The sequence below is a fragment of the Chenopodium album genome, chromosome 18 (assembly GCF_948465745.1).
Source record: "Chenopodium album chromosome 18, dcCheAlbu1.1, whole genome shotgun sequence".
NCBI classification, from domain to species: Eukaryota; Viridiplantae; Streptophyta; class Magnoliopsida; order Caryophyllales; family Amaranthaceae; genus Chenopodium; species Chenopodium album.
In genome coordinates, this window is record NC_137851.1 from 12,713,971 (window position 1) to 12,733,376 (window position 19,406).

The window sequence follows — 19,406 nt, forward strand, 5'->3', positions numbered from 1 at the left end:
AACACCAATTAAAGTATGATATCGATTTGCTTTTGGAATGTTATAATAAAATTTGGTTAATATTTATATAAAACATGAAGTTATTTTCATTCGTTGTCATTTCCTTTCATTCATAACTAAACAATTTTTGAAAATTTGTCGTTTGTGCCTTTCTTTGTATAATAATTGTAACCTAGTGATCAACCGTTTATAAATTAGCTAAAAGTTAATAGTGAAAACATCAGAGAAAAACCATTGCTATATCTTCAACCCTTTAAGGAAATGGAGAACTTGCAATTTATACATTGTAGAGAATCGACAATCTTAGTGCAAGACATAAACTACTCTAACTAAAGCACACTAAAATTCCTAACAATAATTAACCTCTAAGGTTTGTACCTTGAGGTTTAGAGGTGATTGAAACTATTGGATCGGATCGAGCTCCGAGCTCTACATGATTTACATAGTTCGGACAATACACTCCCCTAATCAATTGTACATGAACATTTTCTTTTATGCATCCTTACACTAAGCAACTCCATTGCCTTTCTCCCAACTCTCGAGTTCCTTCTCATCACTATTCAAGACTTCTATGTGTTGCTTTACTTTGTATTGATGTTTCATGGCGAAAATTAGAAAAATAACAAAGTCTATGGCCACCAACCCGGCTAATAGCCAGTAGAAATCATTCAACCTTCCCTTATTCAAGTTGCTCTTCAACCATGTCTCATGTGATGTTTCATCTACAATCGAAACTAGCAAGCTGCTCACAAAAAATCCCATTGCAAGAGTGCTCAGGAAGAACCCTGCATTCATATAAAACAGATAGTTAAGAATTTCGATATTAAGCTATAGTAGTAGTAGGCAAATTTCTCTATGAAATATACAGCTTCTGATACTTACCAGTGCTCATAGATTTCATCTTTTCAGGGGCCTCCCTAATGAAGAACTCGAGCTGGCCAACATAAGCAAATCCCTCCCCTGCACCAACAAATAAGTACTGAGGGACAAGCCAGAACGCGCTGATTTTAATTCCATGATGTGCTTTCTGTTTCCTGTGTATCTCAACGATGGCAGCAGCAATCATCGCTAACATAGCAGACACAAGACCAATCCCGACCCTTTGAAGGCTCGTGAGGCCTTGAGAATTGTGTGTGAGTCTCCTGGCAATAGGGACGAATACCCTTTCGTTCAAGGAGGTAAAGAGGAGGATTGAAATGAAGAGGAATACAGAGAAAGAACCAGCAGGAACGTCAAAGGATCCTACTTTTCGGTCCATGAAAGTTGCTTGCTCAATGGTGAATGTAGTCATCTGAGAATAGACAGTCCAGAAGAGAATACAGGTAGACCAAATGGGGAACAGTTTAAGCACCAATTTCACCTCTTCAACTTCTGTCATTGTTGAGACTATCCATGGATTGTACCTGTTTTCGTCCTTTGCAGCAAAATCGTCTATGATGGCCGCTTTGTCAAGACATCTGCAGGTTCAAAATTTCACAAACTTAGTCTTCATATAATCATATTTACGCTTAATTACTTTCTAATCCAACACAAATTTTCTAACAGATTTAGAAGAGATTTAAAAATTATCAATTAAGTCCGAAAATTGTCTTATTTTAGTCATATTCAGGTTGATTAGAATAAATTTAAATTTGAATAAAATTGGGTTCTCCAATCTCGGTTATGGTCGTATTCTTTTAAGTCGGCTCAGTTTTGCTAAATCAAATTAGTTGTCAAAATTAATCGCACAGTTTTCCGAAGGATATTCTTTTGTGTTTATTTTTCTCTCAATCCCCACACTCTATTACTTTTTCTCTCATCAACCTCACATCCTCTTATTTCCTATCTATCTACTATACTGAATTTTCGAATAGATTTGGAATCCCAGGACAATGATTGAATTGATTTGGTATAACAAATACCAGACTGCATTAATTTATTGTTATCATGCAAAGTTGTAATTTCAAATATTAGCCAATAATTATCCATAATAGGGTCCTCCAACACCCCACCCTGTAGAAAGGCCAATTATTGTAAGTATTATATAAGAATATCCTGAAAGTTTATAATTCAAAGACAAAAAAGAAACATGCCAAGCAATTAAATTAAGGACCCCATTAAAAGATATTTCTGGATTTCCCTTATTTTATGTAAAAAAGGAAAAAAAAAATGTGTCAAAAGGAAGATGTTTACCTGAACAAAGGACTGTAAGAGATCTTGGCAGTCTGAAACCCATTCAGAAAGCTGGGATGAGAGGGATGAGGAAGCTTCCTCTTTTTGAAGGCCAGGAAAAGCACCCTCCAGACAACTGTCAGGGGACTTCCCTGAGGTGACTTGTACCGATACAAGCGTGTTCCGGCCAGTAAAACAAGGACCCCAACCATCATGGTTGCAGCTGAAATGCCATAACCCCACCCTCTTCCTACATCATCTTGAACATAAACAAGGACAGTAACAGCAAACAGCGAGCCTATGCTGATGCAGAAGTAGAACCTGTTGAAGAAGAATATCATGGCCTTTTCTTCCTTTGGGTCTGATGGATCAAATTGGTCAGTGCCAAAGCCTGAGACATTGGACTTTATGCCCCCTCCACCTAGAGCAAGGATGTAAAGAGCGGCATAGAGCATGGCTAATTGCTTGCCATTGGCTTGAATGCAGTCGCTATCTGGTGCCCCTATGTTGCTGCATGGAGGGGGTCTCATGCTTGGAAGTGAGGTTGCCAATGTTAAAAGTGACACTCCCTAGTTTATCCATAAAAGATTACATGAAACAAGTCAATACTTCACATTACATAACAGGAAAAAAATGTTTTTAGTCTCGACGAGAAATAAAACAGGAGGAAAAAGCACCAACACTTTGCAAATTCACAATCAGAAAATAAAATCACAATCAGTCCTTTAAGAGCTCATTGACTTTGCAGATTCTTAAATATACCAGGGTATAACATATACCTAAAGCTAGGGATACCCAAGAATCTAATTGATGATTATAATATATTGATTAATGAATCCAGTTTAGATACGCCTAATATTCTATTTCTAGAAGCCATGTCATGCACAAAAAATATGCTTTGTTAGTGACATACTTTGTGCTGGAACACAAATATAAAATAAGCTTATTCAGTTATTCTAAACTAGATTTGTAAGCTCTGAAGCTGAAACTCACCACAGCTGCTATGGATGCAAAGATAGCAACAGTCAAGTACCGCCCTAGCTTAGCATCAGCGACAAATCCTCCAAACAAGCCTAGAAGATTGAGAGTTCCCATGAAGTTGGTCACTATAGTAGCAGATTTTGATGATGTAAGATGCAGAGATCCAACCAAGTACGTGACCAAATTCATTGAAATCCCCATAACACATACTCTCTCAGCAAATTCAGTCCCTACAATAACAAGAAAAAACTTGTCAAAAATCTGCCGTCACAAATAAAAAGAAAAGATAGGGAAGAACGTAGCTCAAAATTGCATGTATACCAACCTAAAATGAGGCCAGCAGCAAGCCACCCTCCTGTACGAGTTGTATCTGCTGGATTTCCATTAAAGTCTACTACAGCTTCGCTATCATCACCATGTTTGTCGTAATCTCCAACCAAAACCTGCAGTAACCAATGCAGAAATATATCAGGTGGAAAGTCGAAAACACAAACATAGAAGACAGTTAAAAAAAAAAACTCATGTAGCATTACCATGATGTCACACTTGCAGAGCTTAAGTCTCAAAGAGCACTGCTGAAACTCGAAAGATACTGCTACTCGGTAATGAGAAGTGAGAGAATATATGAACCAATAGAAAATGTGGGAGCAAGAAAGATAAAGAATCAAAGAGAGTTATATAATACAGCAGGAAAGCAACTTTGTCCTGGATTCAGTTGCAGTAAAGACAGCAAACATATGAATGGGCAAATGAATTATTGAACGGTGGCCCGAAAAGCCAAAGATAAAACAAATTACTGTAACTTTGGAAGTACAGCTTAAAATTAGTAAACCACACAAACTTTCAGTGGTGAAGAGTCTTAAGAGCTTGTTTATCATAGCATGTTCATGTGGCTCTTATAGTTTTATAGGGTGCATGAATGAACCCACAACAGAAAAAGACATTTTATTTGTCAGTTGCGTATCTTTTAGATTATCATGAATTTCTTAAGCATATAGGGTCATAATTAAGGGAGGTTAGTGATTCACACTTCCTTCCATTTAGACAATATCAAAACGCTTTTGAACAACTGGAGATACAGCATCAAAAAAGAGATGATGACTGGAAATATCCAAATTGCGTAAAACTTTTTACTTTAAATTTCATTTGAGGCAGTAACGCGTTCGCGACGCGTGGCAATGTATGTATAGACTCAGTATTAACGGTAGACAATAATAACTAACAAAACAACAAAACGACAATCATATGAGGAAAATTATTGAGGACACTTTAGATTAATGAAATCAAAATCCTGAACAGGAAAGGAATAGCCTCCATTTTTCTCTCTCCTATGACTCATGGAAGGCAGGTGATGTATTTGTGACCTAAACTAACTATAGTTACAAGACCAAGTACCAAACCCCATTTTCCCTTTGAGATAATGGTACCTGGATGGACCCTTGAAACCCAACAACTCCACTCCCCTCAATCAGGCATTGCCATTACATGAATTCATCCCCACTGCTAAAAGATCCCATCATGTCGCTGTCATCGTCGTCTTCATCGCCTTCTGATAAAATTTCCAGAATCCCGCCCCCTACATCGTAACCGCCACCATCAACCAAGAAGTCACCGTCATCTTCATCATCGTCATCGATGTCAGACCCGCTATCATCGTTGCTCATATCATCACCGTCACTATCACCATCCCCGTCAAGATCTGGGCCCAATATGGGATCTAGATCCACATCATCTTCATCATCATCATCGTCATCGTCGTCCTCCTCACTTTCAACATCATCAGGATCGGAGTCGTCATCAGGAGGTCTTCGGCGACCAATCTCGTAAACCCTAGCAGACGAGAACATCTCATCCTGGTCATCCATAGTGACCAGCCCAACAAATGAATCTGTTGGCTCGGCTGCAAAATCCAGAACAGCACGGTCCACAGGGATTGTGGCTATATCAAAGTAGCTGACAGCATCCAATGTGCGGAATGCAGAAAACAGTGGGTGTTTGCAACGACGAGTGTTGACAGATGACATTATGTCATCGAGATTCCTCCTTAAAATGGCATAAATGACATCTCCGCTACTGTTAAATGTGATAACAGTTTGGTCAAGAGAAGGCACACTTCTAAGAAGCCTGAACTTTCGGAGATCCCAAACTTCTGAGTTTATAATAACCTGAAACATAATACAAATGAACTTTGTCATGGGATGAACATAAAAAACAACAAAAGGAAGGAGAAGCTTGAATATCAGAAAATTACAGAAACTTTGGTGTATGCCACAAAACCTGGACAATATAACTTAACTCCATACACCCAATTAAACAGAAAGCAAAATCAGGAGCAATTCTAAAATAACAGCATGGAATAATAAACAAATTCAAACAAGACAAGGATGGTCAAAAATGGGTAAAAGACCTATTAGAAACTCTTTGGAGAAGTATAAAAAATTGAAACAAGATTATGTTATAGCATAATAATTCACCTCATTTCCTGCAGGATGAAAGCCGCCGCCACCATAATCTGTAAGGTGGTCAAATCGATGCACTGGACCAGAAGCCCGTCGATCCCACAAGACTCCATTCCAAAGCAACCTTGTATCATCAGGACTAAAGTGCACAATAGAGTATGCATGACCTCGACCAGAAGGACCAGAAGAGGTATCTGAGAGTTTCTGATCCAACCGGTGGGTTGCCACATCATACAAGAGAATCTCTCGTTGAGATGCTTCAGTTGGTAAGGCTGCAAAACAAGAACCAGCATTGCCAAACCTAGCGGCCTTACACCCATCAAATGTTTGGATAGGCCCGCCTGATATTGAAGATGCATCCCACAGCTTAACATCAAGGGAGCTGGAAGACAGCACTAGATTAGTTGCATTAGATTGATACGACTGAACAAGTATCAAAGGAGTCTGATGGCTGGTACAAGTTTCTAAAATGTTATTACTATTGGTGTCGAAAATTTTGAGCTCTCCAGAATGACTTCCAGCAGCAATCTGGGAAGAGTCGCCAAGAAACGTCATGCATGTCAAAAGGGCAGCAGCATCATCCCTACAAGTTCGCCATGGCCTAAACCGGCTGTACACAAATTGACGATCCTTTCTACTACCATGGGTGCCACCGTACATACTTCTGAATTCACGAGTAGAGAGACGTGCAGTCACATTAGATGGAGCATCAAGGCTTCGTCTAGGTTCAGGGCAAACATGAGGGTGTAAGAGAGAAAGGGGAGGTAAAGTAGTTATGGGAGCAGGACACTGGCGATGTTGATGCTTCAAGTACTGAACAACAATGGAGTCTAAGGTCAGCCTTTCAGAGTTGGCAGGTTGCAAGTCAGCTGAAAGCCCTGGGTTGGGAGCAAAAGGAGTTTCATTGTACTGACCATCCTCAATATTATCAATCTGGCCTGCTAAAGGCGTTTGTCTCCCATAAAAGTCCTTGAAACTTGGATTTGGGGTAACAGAACCAGAAAGGTCATTTAATAGACTCCCTCTGCGGACACCATTAGGAGTTTGGAATACAGGAGACTTTAAACCATGCTCACTGGCATTCAATCGCTTTGCAGATGAGGCTGGTGCAGCCTCCTTTAGGTCTGTAAGCTTCCTTTTCATAGGCAGAACTATTGGAGTTTTCATATGAGTATCGCCATCGGCCGTCATATCTGAAGTTGGTGCAGAAGTTTCTGGAAGAGTAGCAGGTCCCAGAGCCCTTCTTGAAAAACTGTGTGATTTGCTTATCAAAGGTGTTTGGAGCTCAGTAGATGAAGGCCTACCCTTTGATCGAGCACTGAAGCTAGATGAGAAAAAAAGAGGCTTCTTCTTTGAAGAGACAGCCGAATCACATTTCAAGGGGAGTTCCTCATTCTGGGCCAGCAATTTTAACTTGTTTAGAAATCCACCAGGAGCTCGACCAGATGGCCACTGAATCTGTATAGAAGGCATCTCTTGAACAGAAGCATGGTGAGCAAGAGATGACGGTGCAGACAAGGATGGCAGAGGCGTCAACTGTGCCTCTTTCATCAGTGTAGCAGCACTAGAGGTTAAACCACAAGCCTGTAAATGTTCGTGCATAAGCAGCAAGAGTTCCCTGAAAATAAAATACAAATAAACAAAATAAAAATAAATAAATAAATAAATAAATAGAACAAACAAGTACAAGAGACAAAATTAGGATCAGAATCACAAACACAGGGTACCTTGAATGGTATGTGATAGGGGTAGCAGCAGCAATAGCAGCTCTCTCTATACGCCTAAGTGTTGGGGTAGCAGCATCAGTAGCAGCTAAAGTGCTAGCACGGCCTGAATTTGTCACAATCTGTGGATCAAGAGAGAAACATAATATCAAATCTAAATAGGTAGACAATCAAAACTCTGGTTAACATTTTATAAAAATATACAAGCATGGCTAACACCAAATTCACAGCCGGAAGTATGTAAAGAACACTTAGCCTAGCTGTCTAGGTGAGCACTTAAGGCAAATTCTTGGTGCAAACTAGATAATTTGGAACTTAACCACGCAAATCGTCAAGTTTCCTTCCAGTGTAAAATAAATAAATAAAAAACACACACAAACACACAGTGAATGGATCGATTGGCAAGAGTCCTTGTTTGACGATGTACCAGGTTTATACCTCAAGAACACCCGATGAATTTTTCCCTTTACCCCAAATGTACTCGTATTTCACAACCTAGAGCTACCTTTGTACAGCACAATCTGAATCTGCAAGCTAAGGAAAGATAAATAAGCCATGAGTGCTGTCAACTATTTATTTTCAGCTAATGTCCGTTTTAGGCTACTAGGCTACAGAACTTGATCAAGGTGACAAAGTTACAGTATGCAATCACTACAGTGTTATCCAACAAAGATTTGCAGGCTGAAGCCATAGATACCATTTACCCAGACGCTTAGACCAATGACTAACTTGTTTGATTTGCCTTAACATGTTGACTGTTAGTCCAAATATAAGTATGGAAATTCAAAGCTCCACCAAGGCATATTTGATCCTACCAACCTTACCCACTAGTGTTTTGCAAGTCACGGGTCACTAGGCTTCCCAAACCTCACAAGTGCAAGAATGGAATATGGTTGGTGCTTGATGAGAACAAAATTCTCATGGAAATCTTCTTAACCAACTTATGCAACAAAAAAGAAGCCAAGATTTTTTTGCTTCATGTATTACTAGAATGAGTTCCAAGCAAAGGGTCACAACATGCTTGATTTTAAACTCAAAAGAATCTCTATCCCCAACACCATTGTACTGAAACACCTTATTGGTTGGAGAGCATTGGAGAGGGAAAAAAACTTAACATGTTAGATTACTTTTGGGATCTAAAATATCAATGTATCTTATCTTACTATACTTTATCATAGACATGCATCAAATGTTTTCATATTTTGTTAGTATTAGATTCTCTTATATTTTGGTTTCTGTTTACTGTAGGAAGGCTTCTGCTATTTAAGTAGTACATCCCAATTTTTTGGTTGCACATTTATAATGCCAGTGTAGTACTGTAGTGTTTAACACCAATTTTTTTTTGATTTTTCCACCCACCTCTCTATTCTCTTCTACAATTTGATTGTTCCAAAATTCTGCATCAATTATTAGTCTCATTGTTTGAACAATGAAGTTATGTTTCTCTTGCCTGGAATACTTTGAACAGGCCAACTCACAAGTTAACTTACCAAACTAAGCTCATGGATACAAGATGCAACTGATTAAAAAAAAAAAAAAAAAAAACAGACCCAACATGCAGATGCGTCAAAGAATGCATTTAAAATACTCCAAAGGTAAACATTGAAGTCCTAAATAAGCTATGATATAAAATAGTAATATTGTGCATAAGAAATTCAGAGGTATAGTATCAAATTCAGTCAAGAAGGCGCTAAATCTAACAAGAAAATGGAGGAGTTGAGAGAAACAGATAAATACAACATATGCAAAATGCAAGTACATCTCTGACCATCACATACCGCAATTAGCTCAATAGCTGCCTGTGTAAGCTCTGTTTGCCACCGGTTTTGCTCAGTTCCAGGGTTCTGATTTCCCAAATCTCTGATCACTTCTGACAACTTTTTGCCAACCTATAAATCCAGTTTAAAAGAAGATATGTTTTTGAATCATATGACAATTTATCATATTTTCTGCTTTAAGAAATATACAAAGCTCATCATTCTACTCACATTAATATCCACTTTATTTAGATTTACAACTTATTTAATTCTTGTATTAGATGAAAGCAAGCGTATTTTCACCCATCTACAAATGAAATGATACTGAACTAGTGGTGCCTTCCACAAAGAATAACCTATATAGAGAAGGTATCTTACCTGAAGCTTTGTCAATATATGTGCAATAGTATCATCCCTGGCTAAGCCAAGCAAAACTCGGCATGCTAGTGCACGCAGACAATCAAGTGTAGCTGGTGGCAATACCACACGGGTTTGAAGGAGTTGCAAAAGAACCTTAATGCCATTATTAGTACGGACAGCCTCTCTTGCTTGGCGATATCCTTGTTCTAACTGAGCAGCAAGGCCGGCACACCCAGCGCCAGCACCTAAGGAAATTCTACGATCTCCCACTAATCCAGAGGCTAAGTTTGGAGATGGGCTTTGCATGGTGTTATTAACAGACAAACCCCGATCTGCAGTACTGGGTTCACCGTTTCGCTCCCTTGCTTCACTTTGACTGGAAAGTGCTCGATCAGTGACATTTCTCTCTGTATTTCTATCTCTGGCCTCTGTAGAAGGATTTACTGAAACAGATTGCTGGTTTTGTGCAAGGAGAGGTGATTTATTACTGATCGATGGTGGCGGACAAACAAGGTTGATCAACACATTTAATGCCTGCTGAATAATCTGAAAAGCACAAACACAAAAAATTAGCAAAGCAGGAGTCAAGGCTGCAAGGAACTAATCAGAATATCTCCACTTGTATACTTGGCACAGAACAACAGTGAACTTACATCAGGGTCGATATAGCCAGGCCCACTAGCAGCATCCAAAATAACAGCTATCCCAACACGATCATTGCTTAATGTGGCAGTAGCTATCAATTTCCGGCTATATGGTACCAATGTGACAATATGCAAAATACCCAATGCATATTGAAGCAAGTCGTGAAGATATCGCTCAACAGGTGGAGCCTATATTTATAAAAGTTAGTACTATATTTAAGATTCAAGAGAATCATTCAAATAGGGGAGAAAGATGATCACCTGACATAGCTCCAGCATTGTCACGTGTCCATTACAAGCTAAAAATCTCTCAACTGCTGGCCATCTAGCTCTGACCAAAGCAGGGCCAAGCTTTCGGTCCTTCTGTATCTGGAGAAAAACTGCATCCACAGCCTCATTACTTATATCAAGAGGCTTATAGCCAGCTCTCATGCTTGGAATATTACGAGCTATACTTCGATTGCTTTTGTTAGGACGAACAGTATCCACCAGCAGCAACAGTTGCGCTCTAAAATACTGTCTCAGAGCAACACAGGTGTGATAAGCTATCTGTTTTTCAGATGATGTAAGTACATCAGCATTTGATCGATCATTTCTAAGTGCTCCTGGGGCAGAAGCCCCCAAGGTCCCTGAATTAACTCCTGATCTTACAGAAGCAGCATCACGCAGAAGGCCAAGTGATTTCTGCAGACCATCCTGTGCATCAAAAACATCAAGGACAGCTCTGAAGACAAATGCAGCAGCGAAGAATAAAGCTGCATTTTTTCGAGCCTGATCCTGCGGGCACTCCAGAAGCTGAAGACCCAGCTCAACCAACTTATAAATTACATCAGAAGGAAGGGCACAAACACGTTCCATGATACCCTAAAACACATATTCCAGATATATTTTGATGTCAGATGTTTGGAAATAAAAATAAATTACAGGTACAAACAGACATGGAGTTATACTCAATAGGATAAATTACAAAATAGATCCCAAAATATTCACAAGGCAAACTGAAAACTGAAATATCTTACCTGAAGAGACCCAATAGTAAACAAGCAAGAGGAAAGGCCAAAGAAAGTGTGAAGGACTCTTGGTACAGCAAGCAATTTTTGGATGCCACCTCGATCCACAAATACTGCAGCAAATTTTCTGTGAGCAGCTAAAGCACATATCAGCTTCAACACTTCAGGCAAGGAAGCGACTATTTCTGATTCCTTTTTTTCTTTAGAATATCTCTGTAATAACGCGAGGCAAACATCAACCCCCTTCTCATGCAACACAGGCCCCAATACTTCAACATACTCTCCTAAGAGCACAAGACACTGGATGCAAAACTTCTCCCTTTGTTGGGCAAGTGTATCACTATCTGGGATGAAAAATTCTACATCCTCATTCTGTTCCGGCTCAGCAGCTCCATCTTTTGGTAAATCCACACTAACGCTGTCAGTATTCCTACAATCAATCAATTACACCATTTAGCATATTTAAAAGAAACCTATAAAACAGAGTCACAAAACCAATTAATTAATACTGCGACATGTATTGTATGGCATGATTCTAAAATGACAACCTTGAAACTTCAACTGCATTAGCTGCATCAATAACAGTGGATGCTGCTTTTGAAGCTGCCAAAAATGCGGCCTCTTCATCATTTGTAGTTTTGAACTCCTATTAATGGAAAAAAATACAAAGTTAGAAAATGTGTTTTATCTGAAAGACAAAGCTCAAGGGGAGGGGGAATGGTGGTGACTTGGAGAGGGAAAGGGTGTTTGCTTACATCCATTGCAGTACTTTTCACAAGTTCAGCAGCAGCCTCTCCCGCAGCTTTGACAGCTTCTATCGGTGCACTGGCAGCTTTTGCTTCAGCTTCAGCAGCCCTAACAGCTGCTTTTACAAGATCTGAGATGTCCTTGGAGCCAATTCTGCACTCACAGATGCATTCATCAATATCTTCTTTATCCATTGCAATACCTTCAGCAGTTGTCCTACTTGAGCTTTTCTTGTTATCAATTACTCGCTTAGCATCCAAATTTTTAGTTGAACTCCTCTCCCTACCACTACGCAATTGCCCTCCACGGCTTCCTGACCCAGGAGACATAATAGATTGTTCAGGCTCTGTAGTGCTTTCATTACCCCTGGTTTTACTCCTAGATCTCATCCACCCACGATTCACCCTACGCCTAGCTGAATCATCTCTTGCGCTTTCATCATTATCTTCATCATGCAAGGATCTTCCTGGTCCATTTCTTTCCCCAGTTTTCAACCTTCCATCATGCATATCCCGCCCATGCCAACGATCATCACCATCAATATCGGCATCATAAAAGTCAACATCTTCAGCCAATCCATCAAGTGGCTCTCCAATAATCCATCGTTCTTCTCCATGCACTGGCCTGTTAAAGCTTCTATCATGATCCCTTTCACCACCTAGATCAGCCGAACCTCCATCTTCTAGTATCCTAGAATCATCTAGAGAAGCAGTCTCCATAGGTGGTCGTGATCTGGTACGACTTTCATCTCTACCTCTTCCACCACCTACTGTAGAAACACCTTTATTCTCAGCGACATGACTTGTATCTTTTTGACTACTACTTGTCTCAATCAAGACACGATTACGAAGACAACGCATCAGCTTAGCAGACAAACCAGATGTTAAGACATCTTCAACAACTTGACTACCACTGCCAATTTGATGTATATAAATTAGTGAGCAAATTTTAGGGGAAAAAACACAGTGCAAAACAAGATATTGAATCTCTGACATACCTAGTTAAGCATAATGCAAGAAGTCCTGTAGCATAAGTCTTGCGCATATCAAAATCGGAGCACTTTTTTTCACCAAATTGTCGTTTCCATAAGCCATCATCACCACTGCAACATTTCGCACTGTCATCCAAAACCCAGTTTTTTATGTTTTCTGTAACATCATCTTCAAATACATGGGGGAACTGCACATATATTACAGCTATTTAGTAAGATTAAAATACCCATATGATGCTGCATGATGACAATGTGAGCTAAATCAATCAACAATTTACCATCCAAGTTAGTGAACAGCTAAGAAGCACCCTAGCAGCAGCAGCCTGGATAGATACTGAATATCTAGACTCTGATAGAAATTTTGATGAGATTAATTCAAAGAATTCATCATTTTCCTGAAGAAGATAACAATTCAGGTAGCTGAGAAAATTTTCAAACAAAAATTAAAATCAAATCCATAATGAAATTGTAGATGCTCTGATGAAGGAGAATATTACGACGTCTAAACTCCTATTGTCCTCTAGCCATTACCCGAATTATATTACCCAAGCGTCCAATACTATGTGAAGCTCGAGTGTGATTGGGGGAGGAATGATCTGCCTCTTCCATATACCTGTATCAATGTGTGTGATAACCAGTTATTCAATGCTATAAGTACTGAAAATTTTCCACAACTAGAACACAATAAAATGCAGGAAAGCAAGAATAAACTAAATGTAGACACTCTTTATTAATAAAAAAAATGTAAGTGAACTCGAAAAAAATCAAAGAAATTACCCAGTAGAGCACATTAACAAAATAATATACCAAAAAGCCCACACCCAGCGGAAGTATGAGGAAAAGGAACCCCCCCCCCCCCAACACACACACACACACACACACAAATAAGAGCGAGAGAGAGAAAACAAGAAACCACAGTAGCTGTTTATACAGCATGTAGCCAAAAATCCCTGACATCCAGACAGCAAGCACTAAAGCAGTCGTACAGACCACAATCAAGGCTTTAAAGTTTAACATGGGAACTAAAGATCAATTTTTCTTCCTGAACACCCATGCCTCCAATTATCACCGTAAGTACCAATTGACCATATTTAAGATGATTTTAAAGTTAAAACCATGACAACATAATCAAACATCTCATGATAAGATGTTAAATTGTGTTGTAGTTTTAATTAGGTAGCCAAAAGAACCATTCTAGCACCAAAGTTTTAAGAAAAAAAAAAAAAAAAAAAGAAAAAAGTGAAGAGTGAAGAGTGGATCATCATATGATACTATGTCTCATTGATGGGAAAAACCGTATGTGTACTTTCAACTTCATTTTACTTTCAATTTGATTCAAATCTTGGATGAAGTTATTATTGGTAGTGTATAACACAAAATTATCTCCGAGTTCACAGCTAATGTCAAGCAACCTCAACATTTCAAAAATTCAAATCAGCTAATTCGATCAAGCTCCAATAAGAGCTTTACCAGATTTGAGCAAGCTTAGCAAAACTCTGTCATTAGAAAATCTAAGGCCCACAACAAGTAGCTCCATTTCATAAAACACAAGCTCGCTCCAATGATTAGTTTACAGAATCAATTCAAGAAAATCTATAACTCAACCTTAAGGTTAATCCGAGTTTAGAACTTAAGCCAAGGAAACCTAGCTTAGTCAGCATTTGGCCCTACTAAAGTCAGCCTTGTGACAAAAACCTGCTAAAGGTCTACACCAAAATACTTTAGTAACAACAGATACCCAGATAAGGCTTTGTTATTGTATGAACATGTAACAACATGTGTGTTGCTAAATAATTTTAACTAGATGTTCATAAACACCAAAACCTTTATTAGAGACAATCAATTATTTAGATTTTTAATGCCATTATTATATACAAAAATAAACAAAATCTATTTCCTTGGCATTCTGCCAACATGATAACTTTTGTCACACACTCTTGCTTGTAGCCAGTGGCGGATCCAGGATTTTACGGGTGCTGGGTCACCTTCTCCCATCGACCGCATATAAATCAATAATTAATACATAAATATTCTAAAAGCTATTAAAAAAAGTCACTCCAAAAATATTGAATATCTCGTGCGAAAGGAGAAGGAGGATTTGTGACGAATAATGACCAATAACCAATGAAATTACCTAAAAGATTTAGAACGATTAGCTTTAACAAGTTACCTAACTAGTGAGAAATAAGAAGGTAAGATTTGAGGGATGAAGCTAATAAATAAAAAAATAAATTTCAACAAGTTGCCTAATGAGAACTAATAAGGAAAAAAAAAACTAATAGGGTGGGATTCGAGCCTTTGTAGGATAAAGTTAATTAATAAATTAAAAACTAAATATTTAAAAAAAAAAAAAACAATGGAAATGCTGCTCGCGGGCATCGAACCCATGTTCATTGCCTAGAAATGTAATGCCTCAACCACTAGTCTAGTGAACATGTATGATTATTAATTGCAATGTTTAATATTTATAAACTTTTTGTTTTTTTGATGGGTCACGTGACCCACCATGCACAAGGGTGGATCCGCCACTGCTTGTAGTAACTTGTTCTATACTATGCCCTCTTTTACAATGTATTCAATAACATCTCATATCATGCTTTGCAGCAACTGCTTTATAACTCTAAATTCACATATCAACAAAGTATTTAGATGCTACATTGGTAATTATAGTCATCAAATAATTGAGCTAAAAGTCAGAAAAAAATAATTGAGCTAAAAGTCAGAAAAATTGACCAAGATTTTTATTGGATGACATATCAAATTCCCCAAACCATTTTAATATAATGGTAAATCGCCATAATATGGACGCGTCCACAAAAGCTCATCATGTTGACCACGAAATCAGAGATGAAGGAACAAAATCCCCTCAACTTTTAGTTCTCTAAAGAGATATTACTACATAAATCAAATCTAGCACCTCAATTAAAATGAACTGCATCAGATAGAATACCCTAGATTCCTAGAAACATGTATATTATCTAGAAAAAAATCTGCTAGGGCATTAGCTTAATTCTCTCTCTCTCTCTCTCTCAGCATCATAAGAAGAAAAGGCATGCACCCTATACCAGTAATTAGTAATCACTGAATTTTTTTATTGATATATAACTATATAAGTACATCTTAAACAAGATTAAGTAACAAAGTTGCTCAAGTAATCAAACCAGTCGTCATTAAATCAATTTCTTTCTTCACAAACCACTCAAAATCCAAATCCAGGTGGAATTAAGAGATAAATTAAGAATTCCAACCCAGATAATAATGTGATAAAATCATAAATGCAACATTGGGATACGTTTATTTATTCTATCTTATCTTCCACCATAACACCAAGTCACCGAACCATAAGGCTCAAACAGTATTTGCAGCAAACAACCCAAGTATTTATAAGGAGAGAAAACAACTGAAATTACAATCACTTTTTCAAGCAGTTATAGCTCTCATCTTTGGTGGATTCAACCAACAGCAAGATAAAGGAGAAAAATTGCCCGAAGCCTCAAAATTGTTTGTAAGAAAAGAATCCCAAGCCGTTCACAGGCTTTCATTTACCATGAAATCAGAAAACTATTTTCTACAAAAGAAGCATTTTTATAGTTCAACTAGAATGAAAAAAAAGGAGACAAGTAACCTAAATCCCTTTCATTAAACTATGGCTACCTACAAACTCATTATATCCTCAAATCTTCATGACGATATAGTCATATAGCAGATGCTAAAACCCCAATAGATTTTACTCCGTACAAAACACTAATTCTGTTCCTAAGCATTGCCTAGCCAGCCATAAACGGCATCGATTTGATGGCGATCATTGCAAGGTCACAATAAAACCCAATTGAACCTCAAATACGAGAATCCGAAGAGAGATATAATCATTGGAACGTCACAATAAAACCCAGGTGATCCTCAAATACAGCTCACTACAATCATCACCAGCTATATAATATAATAAACAGAAAATTTCATCAACTTGATAATTTCACTAATCAACAACCTTAAACAAATAAACCCTTTGTTTATTCATTATAATATAATTATTCACAAACAAATAAAAAAAATCAAGAATTCCAGCTTTCCCACCTCACAGTATCACCTCCCCACTTCCAAAATCAACATCAAACGTCCAAAAATCCTCAGAAAACAAACTTCACAATAAACAAAATCAAAAACTCAAATTCAAATTCGAAAAAAAAAAAAAAAAAACAAACAAACAAAACCTGGATTCTTGAGTTTCGAGAAGAGAAGCAAGAGCATGAAGAGCTTTAGGATTAGGGTTATCAGGAGAAGAAGTAATCATTTCCATAAACTTCTGAGCTTTCAAACCTAACCCATCATCCTCCTCATCATCTTCATCATCATCTTCTACATCTTCGCCGGCGCCGGAACCCTCGGGAATCTCCGGCGGCGGTGGAGGTGAAGGAGGAGGTTGCGATTGAGATTGTGAAGGAGTTTGTTGTTGTTCTTCCATGGATGACGTAGTCGGTTCCTCCATTAACGGATAGCTGAGAGAAATACGTTGAGGAGGAGTTTCTCTCTCTTAATTATATAATTTGGTTCGCGTCTATGTTTGTGTGTGTCGCAGTGAAATATGTTTAGGGATGGAGAGAGATGGGAATTTGGAATGTTCGGGATTAGGTTTTCGGGTCGGGTTTTTTGTGTTCGGGTTAGGACTTTTATTTTTGGCTAGTTGATTTTTTCTACTTTTGGAATGTTCCAGCAGTTCTTTTCTCAAAAATGCACTTGTTTTTTTCATTACATTATTATTAAATTAAAAGGAATAAGGTCTTGTTCACTTCACCTTAAAAAAAAAAATAATATTTAGTAAAATTAATTTTAATTTAGTAAAAATAATTTTAGTTTAGTAAAAATAAGTTCAGTTCAACAAAAGTAATTTCAATTCAGTAAAAATAATTTCAGTTCAGTAAAATTTAGTAAATGTAAAGAAGAAATATAATAGAGATTCAATAAAAATAATTTCAGTTCTGTAAATATAATTTCAGTTCAGCAAAATTAATTTCAATTCAGTAAAAATAATTTCAATTTATCAAAAATAAGGTGAAGTGAACAGGGCCTAAAAGTTCATTGAAAAATTAACATGGTTTAGGTTTGATCACTTGATAATGTAAATAAACTATGGCTTTTGCCCAAAAAAAAACATTAGGGCTCGGCTACACGTGTGAAATAGAGCTGAAATTGATATGTTAGATGAAACTAATAAAGTTGCTGCTGTCAATAAATAAATAAATAAATAAATAATAATAATAATAAAGTTGCTAACTGAAATAGTTATATGAAACTTAAGAGTTACCTAAAATGTTAATTGTATCACTAAATCGACCAATTATCTAATAGAATGGTAGTACCAATTGGCAATTTACTTATACAATTGTTGCATATGTCGAGTGGTACAACGCACCTTTTCTCAACCAATAAAACAAGTGAAAATATAATTTATTTAGCTTTTTAAAAACCGTACTCTATAATGCACTTTCCAAACCTGATTCCAAATGTCTTCATTAAAAGCAAACTAAACAAGGTCGAAATGCACTAATTTAAAAACACATGAAGTAAGAATCATGAACACCTAAAATGATTCAGACACTAAACCCCTTATTAAAGGATCCTAAACCTCCAACTTAAGAACCCTAATCACAAGTTATATACCCTAATTATTCAATTATGAACCAAATGTCTCAAGGATAGACCATAATATTCCATATCTACAAATCTTAAAGTGGGTAATTGTCCCCTAAACCGACCTTCATTCCCAAAAGTTCAACTAGTCGCTTATTATTCATTATTGATCAAACTTTTGAAACAATTTAAAATAAAAAATTAGTATTAAATTCTCTAAGAGTCTCATTTCTAAGTTTGACACGACTCTCATTCGTTCCTATGCAAATTTTTATGGATGAGAGAAATAGATAGAAAGGAAAAAAAAAAAAAAGGACCCATATGATATGAGAGAGATAGTGAAAATTTAATAACTAAAAAGTATATCTGATCAAAGTCAGTCTGGCCAGCCTAAATTTGGGCTTGGGAATGCGTATATATGCAATTTTAGTTGATTTTTTTAGCCTGACTTGAAAAATTGGCCGGTCATTTAGGAAGGGTTTTGGCATGTAATGTCAGGCCTGAAGTTTGGCCCAGCTCGAGAAGTGGGATGATTTTTTAGCATCGCCTTAGCTCGAACCCAACCGGGCCAACACTTTGATCAAGTCTACTAAAAAGAAAAATAATGTACCTAAATTAAAACTTCTATTAAATCTATATATACAAAGTGATGCAATTAAAAAAACAAAATTAGGCCCTGTTCACTTCACCTTAAAAAAAATATATTAAGTAAAAATAATTTAAGTTCAGTAAAAATAAGTTCAGTTCAGTAAAATTAATTTCAGTTCAGTAAAAATAATTTAAGTTCAGTAAAAATAAGTTCAGTTCAGTAAAAATAAGTTCAGTTCAGTAAAATTCAGTTATCTTAAAGAAGAATTATAATTGAAAATCAGTAAAAAATTTCAATTCAGCAAAATAATTTCAGTTCAGTAAAAATAATTTAAGTTCAGCAAATATAAATTTGTTTCAGTAAAA

General features: G+C 37.2%; 2 protein-coding genes across 3 annotated transcripts; both read right to left on the reverse strand.

Annotated features, from left to right (window-relative positions):
- Positions 1–212: 212 nt before the first annotated feature.
- Positions 213–3,833, reverse strand: LOC145591517 (protein NRT1/ PTR FAMILY 6.4-like). The gene is made up of 6 exons (XM_081647994.1): positions 3,666–3,833; positions 3,458–3,575; positions 3,145–3,362; positions 2,173–2,720; positions 883–1,457; positions 213–785 (listed from the first exon to the last, which is right to left on the reverse strand). Exons 1-6 carry the CDS (start codon positions 3,666–3,668, stop codon positions 508–510), a joined length of 1,740 nt encoding a protein of 579 aa, XP_081504120.1. The 5' UTR covers positions 3,669–3,833; the 3' UTR covers positions 213–507.
- Positions 3,834–4,240: 407 nt separating this feature from the next.
- Positions 4,241–17,388, reverse strand: LOC145591518 (DDB1- and CUL4-associated factor homolog 1-like). 2 transcript variants are annotated; one of them, XM_081647995.1, is made up of 14 exons: positions 17,036–17,388; positions 13,356–13,437; positions 13,103–13,219; positions 12,831–13,012; positions 11,842–12,745; positions 11,635–11,732; positions 11,096–11,516; positions 10,338–10,940; positions 10,086–10,265; positions 9,451–9,978; positions 9,094–9,204; positions 7,319–7,437; positions 5,607–7,209; positions 4,241–5,297 (listed from the first exon to the last, which is right to left on the reverse strand). In XM_081647995.1, the coding sequence occupies exons 1-14, from the start codon at positions 17,308–17,310 to the stop codon at positions 4,614–4,616; spliced, it is 5,907 nt and encodes a 1,968-aa protein (XP_081504121.1). In that variant the 5' UTR covers positions 17,311–17,388; the 3' UTR covers positions 4,241–4,613. The 2 variants fall into 2 exon arrangements, with proteins under 2 accessions (XP_081504121.1, XP_081504122.1); XM_081647996.1 differs by lacking the exon at positions 17,036–17,388 and having other exon boundaries at positions 13,322–13,389.
- Positions 17,389–19,406: the final 2,018 nt, after the last annotated feature.